General features: G+C 42.7%; 1 protein-coding gene across 14 annotated transcripts in view; it reads left to right on the top strand.

Moving 5' to 3' along the window:
- KALRN (kalirin RhoGEF kinase) overlaps positions 1 to 24,449 on the top strand; it is a 651,147-nt gene that overhangs the window by 259,164 nt on the left and 367,534 nt on the right. For all 14 annotated transcript variants that reach the window (XM_064156794.1, XM_064156788.1, XM_064156780.1 and 11 more), the window contains exon 7: positions 23,506 to 23,628. In XM_064156794.1, the coding sequence (XP_064012864.1) occupies positions 23,506 to 23,628 (123 nt within the window). The remainder of the gene's footprint in view (positions 1 to 23,505; positions 23,629 to 24,449) is intronic.

Here is a 24,449-nt window from a genome sequence, read left to right as displayed (position 1 = left end):
GCTGAATGAGAGGAAAAGTTGGTCAATCATATACACACAGGAACTACTGTGAGATTGAATCCCCAGATGGAGACTGAAAGAGCCTTGGAGCTCAAGTTAGCAGGAGGGTCAGGCTTGTGGGGTGTTTTGGCAGAGTGGTGTGAGGAAGCTGACGTGCTGTGCAGTGCTGACTGTAATGATCTGCTGATAAATAACACATTTCAGCCACTGGTGTAGCCCTGACCCTCACTGTTCAACAAATTAATTCCTCACCAACTAATATATGCATAGAAAACAAGGACTGAAGCTTAATTGTGTTTTTTACTGGGTCACTGGGAAAATATTTGTAGCCATCAGTAACATGCAAGCATGTAGTCAATCAAATATTGTTTAAAACAAACCCCCCACAAACAGCATAGATCCCATTATTAGAACTATCTGAGAAGTGCTAATCAGTTGAAATCTGGACAGGAAGAATTCAGGCAAGAATCCTTACATTTTTCACTTTAATAAATACCAAAATCAGATAAGAAAGAGAGAAAGAAAGAGAGAAACAGAGAAAGAGAGAGAGAGAGAGAGAGAGAGAAAGAAAGAGAAAAGAAAGAAAGAAAGAGAGAGAGAAAGAGAGAGAGAAAGAGAGAAAGAAAGAAAGAAAGAAAGAAAGAAAGAAAGAAAGAAAGAAAGAGAGAGAGAAAGAAAGAGAGAAAGAGAGAAAGAGAGAAAGAGAGAAAGAGAGAAAGAGAGAAAGAGAGAAAGAGAGAAAGAGAGAAAGAGAGAAAGAGAGAAAGAGAGAAAGAGAGAAAGAGAGAAAGAGAGAAAGAGAGAAAGAGAGAAAGAGAGAAAGAGAGAAAGAGAGAAAGAGAGAAAGAAAGAAAGAAAGAAAGAAAGAAAGAAAGAAAGAAAGAAAGAAAGAAAGAAAGAAAGAAAGAAAGAAAGAAAGAAAGAAAGAAAGAAAGAAAGAAAGAAAGAAAGAAAGAAAGAATCCTTGCACTCTCCAGCTCTTCTGGAAATCATTTGTAGCTGGCACCCAACTTGACTTTTGTAGGAATTCCCCCATCATTCTGGGTTGGTTCCATATGAATTTTACCACCCTAGCATGTATGTGAATCAGAAACAGCTATCATGATGTAATCATTGTTGTTCACACTGATTATAAATAATACAGTCATCAGCTCGACTGAACCAAGGTTCTCTACTGTAACTGCAGAGCAAATAAGCAGCAGCTGTAATGTCATTAGGCTCAGCCCATAACAGAAGGTAGAGGACACTTTTGCATGTGGTCTCTGTCCTCACCTCCCCTTCTTCCTGACTGTCTACAGGCTCCACTACACAAGCTCAAAAAGATGGCAATGGTAGCAACAAAGTGCCACCAATGAATTCCACTGGAATTTTGCAGTATGATAAACATTTTATTTGGATGGTCTAGTGACTAGAAGGTCTAGTGGCAAACCACAGGCTACATTTATTCTCCAGAGAGTAGTGAAGTAGCAGGCTTGCAGTTTAAAACCATTTGCCCCACCCATAGTAAAGCTTTCCTTTGAAAAACGCAGCTCTACCTGTGACTTTTCTTGTGGAAGATGTGCTGGCTACTGGCGACTGCTGTAGTACTGCTGCTCTGTGGGTGGCTGCAGAGAAAGGGGGCAGAGGGCATGGTCTTCAGCTCCTACCCCACAGCAGCAATGTGACTTGCCTGGAATGACAGAAAGATTTCAAAGACTGCATGAGTGATTGGAATGTGACAACAATGCAATGTTTATGTGATGAAAGACAAGCCTGGAGAACAGGTAAGTAATCAAAATGGTTGAGGGGTGATAGGATGGAGTAACAGTTGCAGCAATTCTCCTGCTTCCCACTCCCTGTGCAGCTGTGGGCAGTGGCATCAGGAAGTACACAGTGCATTCCTCCCTTCTGACATACAGCACTGATACAGGCCTCTTCCTCAATCTGGTCTTCTTTATTGGTGTACTGATGTGTTACTCCACAGTATAGGTGCTGTTAAACTCAACTCCTATTTAGTGACATCCAGCTGGCAGCCAGTCACTAGTGGTGTCCCTCAGGGATCTGTGCTGGGCCCCATCCTCTTTAACATCTTCATAGATGACCTGGATGAGGGCATGGAGTCAGTCATCAGCAAGTTTGCAGATGACACTAAGCTGGGGGCAGATGTGGCTGGGTTGGAGGGCAGAAGGGCTCTGCAGCGGGACCTTGACCGCCTGGACAGATGGGCAGAGTCCAATGGGATGGCGTTCAATAGCTCCAAGTGCAGGGTGCTGCACTTAGGCCACAACAACCCCATGCAGAGATACAGGCTGGGGTCAGAGTGGCTGGAGAGCAGCCAGACAGAAAGGGATCTGGGGGTGCTGATTGATACCTGCCTGAACATGAGCCAGCAGTGTGCCCAGGTGGCCAGGAGAGCCAGTGGCATCCTGGCCTGCATCAGGAATGGTGTGGTGAGCAGGAGCAGGGAGGTCATTCTGCCCCTGTACTCTGCACTGGTTAGACCACACCTTGAGTACTGTGTTCAGTTCTGGGCCCCCCAGTTTAGGAGGGACATTGAGATGCTTGAGTGTGTCCAGAGAAGGGCAACGAGGCTGGTGAGAGGCCTTGAGCACAGCCCTACGAGGAGAGGCTGAGGGAGCTGGGATTGTTTAGCCTGGAGAAGAGGAGGCTCAGGGGTGAACTTATTGCTGTCTACAACTACCTGAGGGGTGGTTATGGCCAGGAGGAGGTTGCTCTCTTCTCTCAGGTGGCCAGCACCAGAACAAGAGGACACTGCCTCAGGCTGCGCCAGGGGAAATTTAGGCTTGAGGTGAGGAGAAAGTTCTTCCCTGAGAGAGTCATTGGACACTGGAATGGGCTGCCTGGGGAGGTGGTGGAGTCGCCGTCCCTGGAGCTGTTCAAGGCAAGGTTGGATGTGGCACTTGGTGCCATGGTCTAGCCTTGAGCTCTGTGGTAAAGGGTTGGACTTGATGATCTGTGAGGTCTCTTCCAACCCTGATAATACTGTGATACTGTGATACTGTGAAATAAATAATGGAGTGTTTGGTTTCTGAAGGAGAAGAATCACAACTACACCAGCTGTACTAGACACCTGTCCCATTCCTAATGAAAATATTGGAAAGACTCCTACTGATTTTCAGCAGAAACACAATATACCCATTAACACTTACTCTGAAGTGCTGGATGAAATTTAGGAATTCCTGGTTTAGAATCTAATTTAATACCATACAGAATTAGTCTAGAAAAATAGAGAGAAGCTCTAGCACTACAGCAAAGTCAGTGGGAGGTAAGATTTTCTGAGAAGTATATAATCTGAGTATTTAAACCATGCTCACACTGCTACTGGAGTGCTATACCTGCCAAAGGTTCATGTTCCTCAGAAGGAAGGAATGCTCTGCAAACTACACTGTCTCAAAAGATGCAGAGTTACTTTGATGGAATAATAGAATGCAAAATACAGAAATTTACACTGAGGATTAGGAGAGAGGATAACTTTAAGAAAGAAACATTGATATCTTGATGTTAGTCATAAGGGAAACTATCAGTACACTTGAGACTGTATGATACATATCCACTTTAACCATTTAATACATTACTTCCCTTTAAAATGCATTGAATTCTGATCTTCTATGTTCTGTAATATAATGCATTGCAAATCTGATTTTATGTTCCTTCTTGTTAATAGGAGGCAGTTTATTTTATTACAATCCATTAAGTAGAGCAATTGTAGCTACTCCTGTAGTCAAGTGATACTGTGTGGGGAAGCATTTCCTAGGAATGGGTCTCAGCTGACTTTCTGGAAAAGTAGTATAAGAATGATTCAAAATGTCAGCAGCATCTTCACTTTCTTTTTAATTTCCTTCTTCATTTCCCATCATCTCTAACTGTTCTTCTTCTGGTGGTGTCAAAAGACCCGGGACGTGAAACCTAAGTCAGTGATAGAGTTTTCCTATTTACAATGTGCCATATCCTTAAGGATTTGTGTAATACCAAAAGGCATAACACCTGGGACAAACTCCTCTGACTGAGATAAAGTGCAGGACCATTTCTCCTCTCTTCTTTCACAGTATTACAGTATCACCAAGGTTGGAAGAGACCTCATAGACCACCAAGTCCAACCCTTTACCACAGAGCTCAAGGCTAGACCATGGCACCAAGTGCCACGTCCAATCTTGCCTTGAACAGCTCCAGGGACGGCGACTCCACCACCTCCCCGGGCAGCCCATTCCAGTGTCCAATCACTCTCTCAGTGAAGAATTTTCTCCTCACCTCGAGCCTAAATTTCACCTGGCGCAGCCTGAGGCTGTGTCCTCTCGTTCTGGTGCTGGCCACTGCTGGAAGTACTCAATTTCTTTGATCTGTAATATGTGTCATATATACAATTGCCTCCAAAATTCCTTGTGAAGTGGTGGCTTAGACATTACTGGAAGGGGAATGTGTCCCAAGAAGGAGACTGGAAAGCCAGTGAGGAAAGTACTGAGAAGTGGACAGAGGGAGCTTTCAGATGTGAAGTGAATATAAAGCAAATGAGTTCTGGGGAGGTGGTTAATTAGGACTGAGGAGGAGACAGGAAGCACATTAAGGGGGGAAAGAACTAGAATCAGGATTAATAATAAGAGCACATTCCTAATGTCTTGCACAAGGAGAAGTCTTGTCCTGCTTCACTGTAAAAGGATTTGTAACTGAATGAATGGTATTTAACAGTTAACAGTAATAATCATACAGACATAATAAGCAGGGATTAGACATGGATTTTTGCATAGGATTTAGATTTTATTTAAGTTACACGAATGCTGCCCTGGTGTACATGCTCTGGATTTTCCATCTAAGTACTTACAGCATGGATATCACAACAGCACAGTAAGGAGCTTTCCTGGAGATTTTGAACACAGGGGGTGTTGTTAGACCTGAGGTAAGCTGCATAAGACTTCTGCTATAAAAAGAGCCAATAAGCTTAGCGTTTTCTGCAGAGACATTTGACTGAGAGTCTAGGTGAGCCTCATTTAAGCAAGTTACTTTCATCCTTAGCCCATTCCAAATGTCTGTGCAGACAAATGACAGGAGTCTTGAGGTACAGGTAGTGACTGGGAAAGATGGTGATCTGGAGTCTGTGCTTGAGAACATGAATGTGTTTGCAGAGAACTCTATATAAGAGTGACCACGAATTTTCCTGCTAAGCATAAATTAAATACCTGACACATAGTCCCAGAAAGACTTCTCAGAGAAGGGCTTAACTTATCGTTGGTCCAAAGCAGATGCTTCTCTCTTCATCAGCTCAAACAGCTCAGTTTCAATAGAGTTTTAGCTGCACCTGCTGACCTGCCTGCGTTTTGACGCTCAAGGTTTCACTGAGTTGTCTCAGTGACGACAAGAGGCCAGCTCCTGTAAAGTAGAATGTCTCATCTTCTGTTGAAATTAGGCATGTTACTTTCATGATGTCTGTAAGGGCTCCCCCGACAAGCTTTCAGTGAGCCACTGCAGATAGAGCCCTACCTACATCCAGGAGCTGTGTGGCCTCTCTAGCTACTGTCTCTGCCTTACTGATGGAAGAGTTGGCAACTTGGCTACCCACCTACAGAAATGGGACCCTATGGGCAGTATGATTTCCAGGACTTGCAATAGTCCTAATGTAAGGAATATAAGCTTTGAAAATGTTTCTAATACAGTTGATTCTTAGTTGTAAGCTATGAAAGAAATACAGAGATTTCTATACTTACGGGTCTGGAATACAAATTGCTCAAGAGCAACTTTTAGTCACAGTATGTCAGGTTGCTTTATGTCTTTGTCTTTCCTCATGCCTGTGGACTCTGGCACAAAGTACACAGTGTCTAGTCTCTCCTGAAACCTTGTTTCCATATCTAGCATCTACTCTCACAAACTGCCAGTGAAAAATGCTTTCTTTTGTAATCTGAAGCTTTCCTTAGCATATGGCGTCTTGTTTTGGTATAGAGATTCTCACTAGATGACTGTTCATCCCCATTAATAAAATCAGACTTGGGATGTCACTGCTAGGAAGGAAAGTCAGCTACCAGTCTAAGTAAGCTGCCATGTGAATAAAAGGTCATCATCTTGTGCCATCCTTTATACATAACTCACTCAGACTGAAACAACAGAGAGGACAAGCACCATATGCAGGATTAAGTGTTTGTGCTGACACAGATTTTCTTATAGCAGGTAGAATGAAGAAAATGGGTGCAGATAGGTCCCTAGATTGTTGGATAGGTAGGCATCACCTTACAACGTCAGATCTTAAGTTTATAAAAATATAATTATGCAGATGGTATGGAAAGGAGGCTTAAATTGAAACTGAATTTGGTGTATAAACAATAGTGGAGTGCATGTTCGTATGGCACCTAGCAGATTAAGGTACTGGGCCTGACTGGAGTATTGGCTGTTTCCAGAGAAGAAATGCAGATTTGCAGTTGTAAAATATCCTTGGAGATGTAAGGGTAAGGAAGTATTCCTTCTAAACACAAATATCCATCCACATATGACTCAGGTTGCTTTAGCATAGTACTGGGAATATTCTGCTTCACTTAAAATGTTTTGTTCAAGGTCTTTCTAGTAGCATCAATCAAGGACAACGTCCCTGGAGGTCTTCAAGCAAAGACTGGATGAGGCACTTAGTGCCATGGTCTAGTTGACTGGCTAGGGCTGGGTGCTAGGTTGGCCTGGATGATCTTGGAGGTCACTTCCAACCTGGTTGATTCTATGATTGTATGACAAAGAATCAACAGGTAACATTCATATCAAAGAGAGAAACTGTATATCCATAATCTATATATTTCCCCAAATACCTTATGCCAGCTCTAATCACTTTAATTACTTTGCACATCTTAAAACAAAGGAGGCTCTAATAAAACAGGTGAGGATGGAAAGCATGTAGCAATAACTCATTGTAACAGCAGCTATTTGTTAGTTTTGAGTGGTTATTTAAATGTGTTTTGTGTCATGTTTCTTTTTTATTCTGCTTTTAAAATAACTGATCTCTTGCTACTGAGTACTGCTCCTGCTTTGTCTTGAAGCACATCAGCACTCTGTCATGGATAAGCCACTATGAAGTGTTCTGATGCAGCTGAATGAACACTATGATATTCTGAACGCGCCTTTACTGATTTAGTTTTCTGCATCTCAGACATAATAAAACAGGTCTTGGGCTCATGGATTCCCCAAATTGCTGGATTAACCTGAACTCAGAAGCAGAAAGAAAAAAATAAAAAAGAATTGTAACAAAGGGTGGTAGTGCACAGAGTGTGTGTTGGCAGTTCCTTGTGATGCTGTGAGCATAAATGTCATGTGCTAACGAGATTTCAGAGTGGGATCAGCACCTTTTACTTTGGAAGGCTTTGAGAGTGACAGCTAAACTGTTTCAAGTCTGCAAGCCCTCTCCACCTTGTTATGGACACCTAAGAATTACTGGGAGACTCTTCAGTAAATCGTCTTCAGCATGTATAAGGATAAATTATCTGCAAAAAACATTAGTCTTTAACAGGAAGATAAATCCTGCATAGCTTCTACCTCAGTTCAGGAACCTGCATGTTGGGACTTGCAATCTTTGCAAGCTATAGCTCTGAATTAAAGATGCAGCTAGCTGACATCTGCTCTGTTTAATATGAAGTAGGCTTCTGACAGGTTGCTAACGCTATCCACAATTGGTTGCCCCCAATATAAAGTGAAGAGCTGCCAGAGCAGGAAGTAATCACAGTGAGCTCTGTGGGAGCTGTTCATTACTTTGACCACTGCTGGTCACAATAAGATCCTGTTCTTAGTATTTGTAGGAAAAGAACAGATTTTTGCAAGACCAGGAGATCATTATTGAATTTTTTAACTTCCCTCACAGCACAAATAAAGCTCATTTCTGCTAATTGGATTGTAAAATGAAAATGTCTTCATTATTAGTGATGTTCCAAAGAGAGCTCGCAGCTTTTTCACAGATTCAAGCTTGTAACCTTCTACTTTTTTATGTATCAGTCAAGGTCTTCCCTTGTGTACCAGTAGCATCATGAACATTTATTTTTCCGCCTTTCCTTCCACCAGTAGAAGAACACTTGGAAACAAATCTAATAACAACAGGACAATCTCACAAGTACACACCATCTACTTTGTGCATCTCCTACAATTGAAAGCATCTACAAACCTAGTTTTGCCATCTGGTTTGCGGAAGTGTGGGATTGCCTTGACTGCTGAGCAGAGCACTACAGGGAATGGGATAAATATACGTCAGAAATCCTCTTCCTGGTGGATGTTGTTCTAGCGGCGAATGTCACCAACCCTTTTGCAACCATCATTTCTTTCCCTTCAGAGGAACAGGCAGAACTCCTTTTGGAGCCTGCCACTGACATTCTGTTTCTGCTGCAGCAAGTCTGTTGCTGGTTTGACAGATCTGAGGATACAAACTTCCTTCCGTAATGCTTCCATGACCTTAGTTCAGGCTCTGCAAGCAAAGCACATACAAATTTTCTGAAGGCATTTGTGGTGCTGATTTTTCAGATGTGGACAGCTGTCCATCAAGAACGGCAATCATCTGCCAGAGCCCTGATTGCTTTTGAGCTGGATTGGCTTTGGAGAAGCAAAATGGAATTACAAAGCATGCAAAGTTCAAAGCTAAAAATTGGGAATGAAAAACCGCAGGGGTTAACTGCCTTGCCTTTGTCACACAGGGAGTCTGCTATGCAGTGGGAGTCCTGATCTGATCTATAAGGTAGATATCTCAGTGCTTTCCATCTTTCTTTTAATTATTTCTGCTCTATTCTGCCAAATCTGCTTTTTTAATTTACTTTTCAGGCAGCTAAATATGTTGCCTCCACAGAACCTGCAATCGAATGTGATCTCTTTGATGACAGTGTAAAAACTACAACAATGCCTCACTCCGCTGCTGCAGCTAGCAGTGAGGAAGACTCCCTCATTTCCTTCACACTAAGTGTGCCCTATAGCATAGTTACAGCAGTCAGTAGCTGCTTTCAGTCCCGTTTGCACTGGGCCATCCAACACGCTTGTGACCTTTCAGTGCAAGAGGGCAGAACATTAACTGAGTGATGGCGTAGTTCCTGCTCTATGTTCCCAGACCCTGGCATCAGTCTCCTCGCAGCCTGTCCGCTCCTGACTGTAAGGAAGCAGCTCTGAAGCCTGCTGCTGCAGCTGAAACTGGAACATGATGTGCTGTGCTATTTGGAGTTTCCTGCTCCCGACACTGGATACGCAGTTACTATTCCTCCTGCTTCCTCCATGAATATTAGAATGGGTCCAAAAATAATTGAAGGCAATATGTTCCAATGGAATATTTTTGCATTTGCACCAATTTCCTCTTTATTTTGCTTGCCAATTTAGATAGGGAAGCATTTCAAAGCTGTTTCAGCTTCTCCAGCTTGGTACAACTGGGAGGCATAGGAATGCTCCCCTGATCAGTATGGCAAGACAAAGTATTTTGACATCTGAATGCAGACTTAAAACGAATCTTTAAGGATGAATACAGCATATTATGATCGTCAAGTTCTGCTTTAATGAAGACAAGGAGACCAAATGTTCTGAAGGGCAATGAAGTCCACACATCTAGAAAAAGAGTAGAAAGAGGTCTGCATAATCAGAGACAGAGAAGAAAGTGTCTTGCTTGCTTATTTATTTACTTATTTTATTTGATCCTTAAGAATGTCAGGTGATAAGAGCCTAGCTATCAGGAGATAATGTAATGAAACTGTACCTCAGGTTCACAGATTTGTCTTGCAGCATCTTTCAGATGTAGATTCAAGATTATTATTCTTTGCCAGACTTGCTTCATACAGCCCACACTTGTCAGAGCTTGGGGTCTTCAAAGTATATCTTTAATTAGGCTCTGTGTCTATTTACAGTATCACAGTATCAGTATCACAGTATCACCAGGGTTGGAAGAGACCTCACAGATCATCAAGTCCAACCCTTTACCACAGAGCTCGAGGCTAGACCATGGCACCAAGTGCCACGTCCAACCTTGCCTTGAAGTGCCCCAGGGACGGCAACTCCAGGGGATATATGAGCATGGATGTGCAGTTGAGAGGTTGTTTTCTCAGAAGTTGGTGATGTTTTAAGACATGAAACCAAGAATACAGACTATGGATTATTTCCAGGACTACCAATGCCATTTTAAAACAAGTCAATGACTTTTTTTCTTACACACCATGAATGTTGTGAAAACTAATTCAGATTTTTACATATCATGAATATTTTAAAAACTAATTCAGAAACATTTTTTGGAACCTTCATGTATTGCAGGGTCCCTCCATATAACTTTACACATGCCATCCCTTGGGCATGTCTTTGCCTCTTTGCCATGAAGGTCCCCACGAGGAGTTTCCAGGCATTAGTAGCCACTATTTTATTTCCCTAACACCTTGTATTCAGGCACTTCTTTGGCTGGGGGGAAGTATAGGCTGGATGTTAGGAGGAAGTTCTTCCCAGAGAGAGTGATTGACATTGGAATGGGCTGCCCAGGGAGGTGGTGGAGGCACCGTCCCTGAAGGCGTTTAAGAAAAGCCTGGATGAGGCACTCAGTGCCATGGTCTAGTTGACTGGCCAAGGCTGGGTGATAGGTTGGCCTGGATGATCTTGGAGGTCTCTTCCAACCTGGTTGATTCTGTGATTCTATGATTCTATGATTCTGTGGTCAGGCTCTAGGATATGGTGGTTTTCTGGGACTTGGTACCAGAGCTAGCATAAACCAGCTAAGACTGGCTCAAGGAGACTCAGAGTCTCCTGTCAGGCCACCCCACTGCTGCCTTACTGCACATACAGGGCAATGCACAAGGACCCTTTTACACAGCCAAATCCCTGGGGAATCAGAAGGCACTGTGAAGGCTGAGCTGATTTTTAAGGTTTACAACTGCACTGAGATAGGCCTTAAGGCAGAGACTATGCTGAGGGGGTGGCAAGGCCCAATGTCACCTGTGCAGCGTGGGTCCCCAGGTGGGGATGCTGTCCACCCTCCCAGTTTTCAGGGCCTGCCAGTGTCAAAGGAAAACATCAAACGAGTTGATTCATTGGATGGGGAAATAGCTGAGGCACAGGGCTAGGGAGCACTAGACGCCCCAGAGATCCTTGTCTTATTCCTTGGCTTCCATCTGCATGGAGATTCCACATCCAACTCTGAAGTGTGATGAAATGTTGACAGTTTAAACCTATAATTACACCACAGCTGTATCTCTGGGACTCAGACACAGGTGATTTTGGTAGGAGAAGTGCCATGCTTCTGATACAAAGCAGTAAATATTTGCCTGGCTCTTTTCCTTTTAGTGGCAACTACTTGGAGTCACAGGAATGTCACACATTAAGCCAGGAATAGAAGCAGGTTCTAAAATGAAGTCACCAAATTCATGACACATTTTCACCTCCATGAAATTTTATCTCACTGATTCTGAAAATCTGGAGACCTACTCTTATCTGTCCATAATTTCATAGGATCATAGGATGCTAGGGGTTGGAAGGGACCCAAAGAGATCATCGAGTCCAAACCCTCTGCCAGAGCAGGACAATACTATCTAATACAGATCACAGAGGAACACATGCAGACAGGCCTTGAAAGGCTCCAGAGAAGGAGGCTCCACGACCTCCCTGGGGAGCCTGTTCCAGTGCTCTGTGACCCTTACAGCAAAGAAGTTACCCCTTGTGTTGAGGCAGAACCTCTTGTGCTGCAACTTACACCCATTGCCCCTTGTTCTATCCCAGGGAGCAAGTGAGCAGAGCCTGTCCCCCCTCTCCTGGCCAGCCCTCAGATACTTATAAACATTTATTAAATCCCCTCTAAGTCTTCTTTTCTCCAGACTAAAAAGTCCCAGGTCCCTCAGCCTCTCCTCATAAGCCATGCCCTCCAGTCCCCTAATCATCCTCCTAGTCCTCTGCTGGACCCTCTCCAGCAGATCCCTGTCCCTCTTAAAATGGGGAGCCCAAAACTGAACACAGTATTCAAGATGAGGTCTCAGCAAGGCAGAGTAGAGGGGGAGGAGAACCTCCCTTGATCTGCTGGACACACTCTTCCTAATACACCCCAGGATCCCATTGGCCTTCTTGCCCACCAGGGCACATTGCTGGGCCATGGTCAACTTGTTATCCACCAGGACCCCCAGGCCCCTCTCCACAGGGCTGCTCTCCAGCAGATCACCTCCCAGCCTGTACTGGTGCCGTTTGTTATTCCTCCCCAGGTGCAGGACTCTGCACTTGTCCTTGTTGAACCTCATCTGGTTCCTCTGTGCCCAGCTCTCCAGTCTGTCCAGGTCTCTCTGGATGGCAGCACAGCCTTCAGCTGTCTCAGCCAAGCCTCCCAGCTTGGTGTCCTCAGCAAACTTGCTGAGCAGACACTCTGTGCCCTCATCAATATGATTGATGAAGTTGTTGAACAGGACTGGCCCCAGCACTGATCCCTGGGACACACCTCTAGTCACAGCTCTCCAACTGGACCTGGACCCTCTGAACTCTATCTTGCAACCAGTTCCTAACCCACCTCACTGTCTGCTCTTCCATCCCACACTTCCTCAGCTTGCTTACTAAAATGTCATGGGAGATGGTGTCAAAGGCCTTGCTAAGGTCAAGGTAGACTTGCATCCACTGGTCTCCCTGAATCTACCCATTCAGTTATGGCATCACTGTTTTTTCCCATTCACAAGGCTGTTGTGTATTTATCCCTTTTGCTATTACATTTACTATCCAGCCAATGAACTAATTTGCACTTAGACAGCAAGGCGTTCTCTCTAGATGATCTCTGCCCAGGAAAGGCCATTTCCATCTTAAGGAGCAGAAAATCTTTTCTAGGAGTGCCTGTTTGATATTATCTAGTGTGGTGGAAAGGTACAGTATTTCACAAAGCAAGCAAACAACGCAGGTGCATAAAATACACCCAGATATCATTAGTCATATTTATATGTTCTGTATCTGTAATTTTCTCCCACCTTTGACAACAAAATTATTGCTTCCCTATTCAGCATTACAGCAATCATGTGCCTTACTTTGTGCATGGCTATGGCTTGATATCTGTCAGTATTGAAACCACATATCTTAATCTGGCATTTAGTAGGAACATTCAGCATGAGTATGTTGGAGATGGTGTTCTTATATTAATACAAAGCTATTTGTCACATCACACATCAAGCTAATTTTCTAGTGGGTTGACAGTTGGGCCCATTGTCTGGAATAATTTAACGTGCTGTAGCTTAAACTTGCTGTACTCTATGAATCATATGCACAGGTATTTAGAATGGAAAAACCGTGTTCATGTGGCGTTGAGATCACACAAATACAGCTGCGGGTCTGAATATTCAGCAAGTGTAAGTTTGGCCTTACTGGAGTGTTGCCAGTCTACCGTGGCTCAGGATGGGCCAAACACATGTGAAAGGGAAAGATCTGGCAGAAGTATTTGCTTATCATAGAATCGTAGAATCAACCAGGTTGGAAGAGACCTCCAAGATCATCCAGTCCAACCTAGCACCCAGCCCTAACCAGTCAACTAGACCATGGCACTAAGTGCCTCATCCAGTCTTTTCTTGAACACCTCCAGGGACGGTGCCTCCTCCACCTCCCCGGGCAGCCCATTCCAATGGCAAGTCACTCTCTCTGTGAAGAACTTCTTCCTAATATCCAGCCTATAACCATCTGTAAACAAGAGGCAAACAGAAAAAGCAAACACAACTCTGTATTTAGTCCGTGGCTTAGCAAAGGACCAACTGTCCTCCAAGTTCCATTTTGAACCTGCAAGTACATTGATTTAATTCAGTCTGCATTTGTAGAGGTGGCTATAGAAATTACAGCAGACTGGGATTATTATTTTTGTTTCTGGTTAAAGCAGTTTTCATCAAATTTGCTGAGTCAAAAAGAAAAAGAACTGTTCTATTGAGGTTTTCCCAAATTTATTCTGGGACCAGTACACACTTGTTTGAGAGCAGCCATTCTCCCAGTGATCCTTCATCTAACCAGCTCAGTGTCAAGACCTTGTGGATACTGCTAGGTATTAAAGGCCCTGACCAGTCTGAACTGGAGATAATTAATTGTAATTATGATTCTTGTCTGAAGGCACTAGAGAGTCTTTCCTGATTGCATTTTGTAAAAGTAGCTTATGTGAAAAATATTTCCAGAGTCAGGCCCTTGCTGCCTACAACTACCTGAAGGGAGGTTATAGCCAGGTGAGGAGTGGTCTCTTCTGCCAGACAGCAAGCAATAGAACAAGGGGACACAGTCTCAAGTTGTGCTGGGGGAAGTATAGGCTGGATGTTAGGAGGAAGTTGTTGCCAGAGAGAGTGATTTGCCATTGGAATGGGCTGCCCAGGGAGGTGGTGGAGTCACTGTCCCAGGAGGTGTTCAAGAAGAGACTGGATGAGGCACTCGGTGCCATGGTATAGTTGACTGGCTAGGGCTGGGGGATAGGTTGGCCTGCATGATCTTGGAAGTCTCTTCCAACCTGGTTGATTCTATGATTCTATGATCAGCATAGACTGCATACATACCACAGATACGTTGCCTGGCATTATTTTCTGATGGCTTTTTTTGTTGTTCAAATACTGGCTAAATTCAGCTGCAAGAACTATGAGGAATATGGCTTACTTATTCTTTAATTGAATTGTTGTGTGTACTTGAACTCATTTAATGAGGTAGGACTAGACTTTGTAGCTGAAAAATTAATAAACCTCAGGAGGGGCTCTGGCAGTTAACATTCTACATGTGTTCTTACTTTGTTTATGTTGTGGAAACATATGAAAGTGAACTTGCTTAGCTGTAGATGTCCTCAGAGTGGAACTTTCCATTTTCTGTTACAAATTAGTCACTAGCACTGGCTGGATAGTTTTGAAAATCCAAATTGCATCCAGTCTCTTATGTGGACTTCTCTTTAATAAGCAATGAGTGCTTATCTCTAATGTTTTCCAACCTATGGATCATGGATATAAAGTTTTGAAAGTAGTTGATAAAAGTATTCAATAAAACAGATTTATATCCACTGCCTTTAATTAGCTGTAGCACTTGCCTTGAGAAGTTTTATGGGGCTCACAAACTGGAAAAATTTGGAAAGCACTGATGTAATAAGGATTTCATCTGGCATGTAATTAGTCTTCTATCCGCTACTCAACTACAGGCAAGATATTCTTTTAGATCAACTTTTTTGTTTGTTTTCTCTTTATTTGCAATATATGGAGACATAGTGGGAGAATATATCTACACTTGGAGCATTATATATGTACTGGAAATTAATCATCTTTCTGAACTAGAGGACACAGCCTCAAGCCACGTCAGGGGAAATTTAGGCTCGAGGTGAGGGGAAAGTTCTTCACTGAGAGAGTCACTGGACACTGGAATGGGCTGCCCGGGGAGGTGGTGGAGTCGCCGTCCCTGGAGCTGTTCAAGGCAGGATTGGATGTGGCACTTGGTGCCATGGTCTAGCCTTGAGCTCTGTGGTAAAGGGTTGGACTCGATGATCTGTGAGATCTCTTCCAACCTTGATGAGCTCTGTGGTAAAGGGTTGGACTTGATGATCTGTGAGGTCTCTTCCAACCCTGATGATACTGTGATACTGTGATACTGTGAATTATGGCTAGTAATGTCTATATGAATATTATTTTTTATTATTAATATAAAAAAACCCAGGAAAATTCCCTGAAGGTCTTTGGATTTTCAGTCAACAGGAAACAGTTGGACAAAATTAAACAGTTTAAACAATCAGAACTTGGAAAACAGTAACATGAAAGCATGAAAAATCCTAACTATGCTTATGGAGTCTTGACATTCACTCCAGCATATGTACTCACGACTCTTTGGTCCCCGAGTAAGTCTCCTGTATGAAAATCACTTTCAAACTCATGATGTGATCCCAAGGTAACATACAAATACTTCAGGCAGAGGGAAGAAGATGCTGGTAAGCCGCTGGTATGAGCTGCAACACGTGGCTGCCTTTAACGAGCCACAAGCGAGGAGGGGCAAGAAGGCTCCGTGCATAGAAAGGCATGGTTTCTAAATCAGCCTCCTTTATATACTTGATTTTGAAATCAAATTGGCCAACAGGCACTAGCACCATTGCTCTGGCCAATGAATTCAAAGCTTCGTGCCTCCTTTGACCACGCAGGCACAGTGAGGACAGCACAAGACACCTGACACATGGTGCTATGCCCCCTAGCCTTCGAAGCTTTGCTGGGGCGAAACCCTTATTGTTTGCTCATCTTACTCACTCCGGACCCCACAACAGAAGGAGGAGAGCCAGAGTTAAACCTGCCTGGCAGGGTTTATGCCCTACCAGGACAACAGGTTAGACTGACTGAATTTTACTACAAAGCCCTGCCTCATGTTTTCTAAGTGCTCTTCTTATTTGGAGCATAACCAAAGCAGCACTTTTCAGAGCACACCCAGCAAATGCTGCTGTTATTTGTTGATATTCATGCAAGAGGCTACCAAGAGAAAAGCTAGTGAAGTAATGAAGAAGGCACTAAGGTTGCTCTCCTATTTTTGTGATTCCTTTTCTAAAGTTGAAGCCAGAAGCACTGCACAGGTGACACTAGATACTGCCAGCTGGAGGATTTCAAGAAGAAAAAAAAGGTCATCATTCTACAAAATCCTATTAGGACCTCATTTTGGATAACTGTGGCAGTTTGAGGAGTCCCAGGTTCCCTTAAGAAAACTGCAGAGAAAGCCCTGTCCCAGGGGACAGACCTGCTCATCCCAGGATGTTGTAATATTGTTATTCTGTTCTGCTTTCCAGTATCATAGCCTATAAGACAGTGCCTGACTGATACCATTTTGTTTTCTTCTCCTCTCCTCACTGCATCTCCTCCCTTCACTTCTTTCCTCCAGGAAGAGCAAGCGTCCCTCCTTATCTCATGGACTGTGTGTGGGAGATGGCTGCTAGCTGGCAGGGAATTCTGAGCTGCATCACGTGGCCTGCTGTAGTCTGATAGACTTGGCTTAGCTTGTGGATGTAGTCATTCTACCTGATTGCCTCTTGCATATATGCAAAGTAAACAGAATCTCTGTTAAACTTCCAATCAGTGTGCAGCATCCTCATTCTTGCTCTTCAAAAGGAAGGAGTAAGTGGCATTTCTGTCCTCCAGTACCTGGTAGCTAGTGTTGTCCCCAAACTGGGACAGTAATGTAATCGTGAACTACAACAAGTGCAGAGGGAGGCTGTGTGTCTTGCAAAGAAGAGCCAATTCTTGGGAAACAAAAAGCAGGAGAGACAATGAATCCTCCCTATCCACTCTGGAAAAGGAAGAGAACTTTTCTATCTTAAAGGACAGGGAGAGATTGCTCTCTTCTCTCAGGTGGCCAGCACCAGAACAAGAGGACACAGCCTCAAGCTACATCAGGGGAAATTTAGGCTTGAGGTGAGGAGAAAGTTCTTCACTGAGAGAGTCATTGGACACTGGAATGGGCTGCCCGGGGAGGTGGTGGAGTCGCCGTCCCTGGAGCTGTTCAAGGCAGGATTGGACGTGGCACTTGGTGCCATGGTCTAGCCTTGAGCTCTGTGGTAAAGGGTTGGACTTGATGATCTATGAGGTCTCTTCCAACCTTGGTGATACTGTGACCCAAGACCAAATGTGTATAAGCTGGCCATGAGTTAGGTCAGAGAGTGTGTCAAATGTTCAATGACAGGATCTGAAAGTTTATGGAACTGATTCTCATAGGAGGAGCTGAGCTGTGGCATCTAACTAGTGATCTAGTGAAGGTGGAGCTTCATCCCTTTACGAAAGGAAGTTTTATACCATGGTTAGCTGCCAACAGCAGTGATTGAACTTGACTTGAGTGTCCCTTTGGGACTGTTTTCTTGTTACATGTACTATATTCTTCTTCAAGACAGTGTGGTTATAATGGTTATCATTCTGCCCTTATTTACCCCTATGAGTTCGATATTTATGGCTCAGAATGTACAGAAAGGATGGCTTGCTACAAGCAGGTTCATAATTAATTCCAGGCCTAGTATTGTGTTAAATACATTTGGGATTTATTATTTTCAGCATGTACAAACAATTTCATTAATAAATATATTCAGTTCACTGGCTGCCAAAAATGTCAGGTCTGTAACCCTCCCATCTACCACTTGGCACAGGGCATGTTGCCAGGCATGTGATGGGAGCATCATCCTGTGGTGCTCTGCACCATGGTCTCAGAATCTATTGCTAATGTTCCTCAGCAAGCTCTGACAGAAGCCAAGGAGTAGAGGTCATTATTTGAAGTGATGTTATAAATCTCCTTTTATCTGAGGTAGGGTTGGACTGCAGAGTCTTCATACACGCTGCTCCATATCTGTGTGTCTCTTCTCTTTATTTTTTCAAACAGCTGTTCTTGGCCTGTGTTCACTGGCCTGCCAGATGCTACAAATCCAAAGAATGCATGGAGTCACATTTTTCCTTCATAGGACTTATTCATGACAAGCTTGACACCTGCTGTGCTCTCTAGCACTCAACCTGGATTTTCTGGTAGCTCATCAATTATGATGGCAAAACATGAAGTTAGGAACTCATTGCTGCCAGCAGGACTGATGTTGGAGATATTAGCTGATACCCTAACTCTCAGATGAAATAGCCTCAAGATCACATGTGCAGTGATTACTGGTGTGTGTATGATCATTAGTCACAATTAGGGTAGATGTGTTACCTTTGGAACAGTCTTAGTTCTTCCAACTCTATCATAAGTGACTGATTTTCTTAACTAATGTAGCACATTTTCAGCATGTGCATTCACTCTTTTGTTAGAGACTACAGGAGATAATCACATGGGAAGCTTATCTTCTGGTTTTGTGTGTTTTACCCCTCCCTCCAGCTACTCAATCACTGGAAAACTCTTAACTACTTAATTGGTCTCCACATTATCTATGGCAATGTGGGCAAGTGCCAGTCTGGGAGACATTGAGGACAATTGGTCCACCTGTTTTAAATGATACAATGCCCAATCTCAGTTATTCTGTGCTCCTATTTAGTGTGACTTATGATTGCAGGAATGACTGGCAAACTCAAGAGAAGAACTAACTCACTGGCAGTCAGTATGATTCCATCTAAGAATGGAATAATTAGAAATCCATTAATTTTATGATAAACACTAGGCTAGGTTTGTTAGGGTAGTCTGTTTTGTGAGTGGAATGTCATCAATTGACGCAGTGCTGTATAGCAATGGTACGTGGGCAGGTAAAATCTCAGCTGTAACACTGTAAGCTGATCCCGCGGGGCAGATTCCCTGGACTGCTCTTTATTGTATTAAAACCTCATTCCTTTGACAGGGAAACCAACTTATCAAAGGATGTTGAATGTTTTTCCAGGAATTAATCTCTTGAAACTGGGGTGGCCCTCACAGGCCAGAGTCAAATCACCCTTGTTGGGTCTTTGCCATGCTCATGTCCTTACTGATGTGCTTTAGTTAAGCCAGTCAGGCAGCACACTCACTTCAGGAATACAGGAAGCATCAGGGTTTTTTTATGTGGAAAACAAGTTTAACTTGAAAGCTTTCAGGAGTAATAATATGGGTCAGGGCAGACAATGCTGACAGCCCTTCATGTTGAAAACTCCTGGTGACACTCTGTAAACTCTCACAGCATCGTCAGGAGTCACCCAAAATCTGGTGTTTTCGAGCCTCAATGCCTAGTTGTGTTATTATGAGAAAATTGCTTAGGTCCATTTTAGGTTTCATGGTCAAAGAGAAAAGTTTGGAAGTGCAACTCATTAGATCTCAACAGTAAATGTGAAGTGGTTTAAGGCCACACCTTGAGTACTGTGTCCAGTTCTGGGCCCTCCAATTCAAGAGAGATGTTGAGGTGATGGAATGTGTCCAGAGAAGGGCAATGAAGCTGGTGAGAGACCTGGAACACAGCTGTGTGAGGAGAGGCTGAGGGAGCTGGAGTTGTTTAGCCTGCAGAAGAGGAGGCTCAGGGCTGACCTCATTGCTGTCTACAACTACCTGAAGGGAGGCTGTAGCCAGGTGGGGGTTGGTCTCTTCCCCCAGGCAACCAGCAACAGAACAAGGGGACACAGTCTCAAGTTGTGTCCGGGGAAGTATAGACTGGATGTTAGGAGAAAGTTGCTGCCAGAGAGAGTGATTTGCCATTGGAATGTCTCTGGGGGTGTTCAAGAAAAGCCTGGATGAGGCACTTGGTGCCATGGTCTAGTTGACTGGCTAGGGCTGGCTGATAGGTTGGCCTGGATGATCTTGGAGATCTCTTCCAACCTGGTTGATTCTATGTAATGTAATTATTTAAATCCCATTATCATTAAGGAAATCTCATGACCTGTGGGAGGTGTGATACTTATTTCCATGCATCCTTGGTTAGGATGATGAAAGTACAAAGTTTTCCCTGATGCCAAACCTGTGTACTGTACTATTTTCTGGATACCTGGGAAAATGCCTACGGTTGAGTAAGCATTAAGCAGAAATGCTTGAGAAATCTCTGATGAAAGCAGCACCAGAAACAAAACCATTGTATCCAGATCCAAGCATTACTGTGCCAGGGCTCCACTGCTTTGAGAGTCAGGTTGGACTGGATTGAGCCATTCAGCAGTACCAGTCTTTCTGAAACTTGTTTGGGTGCCCCAGATACAGTAATGCATTGCATATGGTAGACATGTCTGCTCTCTTGCAAAGCCCTGGTTGCTGTATAAAGCAAGAGTTATTGTAAATGTGACTCATTACTCATTAAGACTTTAGAGCAATAAAAGTTTTTACAGAGCAAAGTGTATCATTAATTCTACTTTGGACTGTAGTGAATCTGCATCTTTTTATTCTGTACTCATTCCTAGACATCTTGCTTTATTTTCTCCCAGCTCCAAGCCACAGGAAACAAAAAAAACTCTTCATTTTCTGGGCTTTCAAGTTTGAGAGAGTTGGGGGAGATATTCCAGACCATATTGATGAGAGATAATTTGCTCCAGGCACAGGCCAGATGAAACCAAAGTAATTTTTTATGAAGAGTATAATAGAAAGATTCAAAGTCTAAACTGAAATTGAATATCTTCCAAAATCTGCTATTGTCCATGGATAGAAGTTTAAAAACCATAATGTTTTGGAAGAGAGTACATTTCACATCATTGAGATCTGCTGCTCAGTGTTGGTTCAGAATTTCTGAAGGTCTATCCTTTCAACTGCTGTTGTGTATTTCAATTGATTAAACAAGACAAAAATATTAATGATCTATAAAATTTCTCTTTTTTTTTTCCTCCCTTGTGGTTCATTACTGAATTTTAAAGGCAGAAGTGTGGTTTAACTTAGCTTAGATTTTCATCCAATAATGCGTGCATAGATTAGATGAAGGAAATGCTCTCCATCCACAGAATAATAGATTGCTAGTTTAAATTACTTGTCTTAAAAAGATCCTGATTCGGCTTTACTGAGCATAAAATATTAGATTTACTGTTTATTTTTAGGGGATTGCTGCCAGCTTTTTTTCTCCCTTAATGCCTTTAGATTGTTTAAAATGTAAAAAGAAAAAAAAATGTTTGCATCAAATACACCTACTTACAAGAAATCTGTGCAGGTTTCTCAGCAGAGATGTCAAATCTTCTTGTTGAGACAGGAACTTTGCTGTTATGGAATTTTTCTTTCTTTATTGGCTTTATGGCTTTTGTTGTTGTTGTTGTTTAAACCTACAATGCTGTCCAATTATTTTGTGTTAATGTTGTGTATTAAATCTCAATGAAGTGAGAAAAGGGAATCCAGTGAGAAAGCTTTAGATGTTTCTTCAGGTTATAATAGGTTGTTTCATTCTCCTTAATTGCCGGTAACGTTTGAAATCCCTTACCTCATCCTTGCAAAACTCTTGTTATTTGTATTTGCTGAAAAAAATGATGATAGGTCTGATTTTTATCAGCTCCATGGACACAAATAAGAAAGTAACTGTGTCAATGATATTACTCTGGACTTGCACTATTGTAACTTGAACTAAATTTGACCTTTAAAACTCTTCATCAGCATGAAATACAAGCTAATGTAGACTCTGTAGTTGCAAGTGTATTTTTGCAAGTAAGAGATTAAGAAGCCAGGCATGTATGAAAGATCTGTGGAAGTGGATCAGTGTAGCATGTCTGGTAGCACTGGAGCACTTGAGATGTTTTTTTGCCTTTTGATGAAAGGGATTTGCAATATTATTTCTACAAATTCCCCGCATAAAGCAGCGCACTCCCATGCTGAATCAAGTGCTCAGCATGAAATGTAAAGTTCATTTCAGGAATTTTAGGTGACCCACACAGAGCTTTTACTCCTAGGAGCAGCATCTCTTCAGGGAACTGATCACCAGCCCTGAGGAACTACAGCTGCATGCAATGCCTAAGCATTGGGCTCTAGGTGTTCTTCAGCTGGTGCAGGTCAAAAATCATTATTCAGTGCTAAAGAACAGAACATCTCTTAACTGGAAGACATATAAATGCTATGAGAAATATCTGGATTGATCCTTTGACCATAAGGTGTTTGCTTAGAAGCTACACTTGCCTTCCCCCTAAAGCTCTTCTTCTAACACCAAGAACTGCATTACCCTGACTCCAGGTCAGGTTAATTTTTCATTCTTTATAATAGATTAATAAGTTGGGGGGTTTATCATGGAAGATTCTTTACTAGTGAACAATTCCCCAGCTTGCCAGGATGTAGATGAGAGACATGATCTGAAGATATTCTGTAACAAAGGTGTTTGCAGAAAAGAAGAAATCTGAGATTGTGACTCCTGCAGAGCCATAGACAGGAGCAAAGAATTAAAGGTTCTTGCTTTGGTTGCATTTAGTCTCTAACACCACACAAAAGAAGCCTAGCTGACTTGGGACAGCTTGTAACGAATGAACACACTGCAGATTGAAATGTCCATTAACGTGCTGCACAATAAGCAATCAGTGGCATCAGCTTTATTCCATATATTGTTGTCTATGTCTGAACTACTGAACTATCCATTTTGCTTGGAAATACACTGGGAAATGGGAGAGTTTGAACTATGTATTCTTTATAGATATTATTTTTTTTTTCCTTTTTCTCTCTTCATCCCAAAAATAATAAGTGGAAGACAGACTGAGTTCTGGGCTCTGGAACTGAAAATATCTAAGAAATATGAGCCTAGGAAGTCAAGTGGCTATTCATATGTAACATTTGGAAAGTTTATGTATAGATGAAAAACGAAAGGGGGGGAAGAAGTGGTGAAAAAATCACATCAATAGTATTTGTGGAATTTTTTGTTAATTTCTGGATTAAAGGTTCTTTATGAACTGTTATGTCTTTGGTCGGTAAAGCAACCTCTGATTTTAGGTCCCTCTGTTGCTGTTTTTTTCTGTACATGAAATTCTCATTACTTATAGGAAAAGACTATGAGATCAGCTCACCAAGGAACGTGCTTTATGAGTTACATTTCCTGACCTATCATTCTGTTAATAGCGAAATATAGTGACAATTTATATGTGTCCGTTGCTCAGCAACAGCTTATTTTGATGAGGAGCCTAGATGAGGGGGTTTTGACTGTGTTGCACATATATTTGTGTCAGAACCATGGGGAGTCTATACTTTGCACAGTCTCTTTTCTCGTCCCTAACACTTTGTTTGTTTTTCTCTTCCTCTGTTCCGTGTGAATATTTCTAGATGTTTGACTGGATCAGCCACAACAAAGAACTGTTCCTGCAGAGTCACACGGAGATCGGCGTGAGCTACCAACATGCCCTTGATCTACAGACACAGCACAATCACTTTGCCATGAATTCCATGGTGAGTTGAGGACACGCTGTGTGCAGTGAGTCCATGCTCATGAATGAGAAAAGGGCCAGTGAGAGAGGCCACCTCCAGTGTAGGGAGCGCTGTGGTCCCAAGAGAAGTGAATTTACGACGGTCAGACTTGGCTGTGACAGCTCCCTTTTTCTGGGAAGCAAATTGTTGCCTTGTCCACCCAGACATTGATATATGGTTATTTCCTCAACTTAACAGCAGCACAACCCTGTAGAGTTTGTTTCCATTTTGGAGAGCAAATACTATATATTTTGTTATTTTTTTTAACATTTATTTGACTGGAAATTAATGAGAGCTGTAGGTGGCACCTTAATAATTTACCCTTCTCCCCCACACCCCCTGCTAAAGTACTTTTCAAAACCTTGAAAAAGAGACACTAATCAAGCTGTCAGTTGTGGCCATAGTGGGATGTTGGCTTTTTCAGTAGTTAAATGGTCAGTCTTTTTGAATGCAGCCCAATTCACCTTAGGGTTTGCTTTTTTGTTGTTGTTGTTGTTTTTTAAATCCTCATTATACATTTATGAGTGCTTTGCTCACTTTCTTATTCTCTCCAGACATAGAAGTATTTGTTCTGGAAACTGCTCTGCTTTCAGGACAGAAACGAGAACAGAATATATTCATGTTCTGATTGTGGCACAGAGTTAGAACAATACATGCGTACCCTGTGCTGCGATTGCACAAGGCAGAGATGAGCTCTCTCCGAATGCTCTCTGTCAACTACACAAAAGACTGCACTGAGTAAACCAGCTCAAACAGGTCTACCTCTTCATGCCATGCACAGTCAAACCACAATCACGCTGGGG

Source organism: Pogoniulus pusillus, chromosome 2, assembly GCF_015220805.1.
Source record: "Pogoniulus pusillus isolate bPogPus1 chromosome 2, bPogPus1.pri, whole genome shotgun sequence".
Classification (NCBI taxonomy): domain Eukaryota; kingdom Metazoa; phylum Chordata; class Aves; order Piciformes; family Lybiidae; genus Pogoniulus; species Pogoniulus pusillus.
The sequence above is the reverse complement of the archived record's forward strand: the minus strand, read 5'-3'. Positions and strand labels throughout refer to the sequence as shown.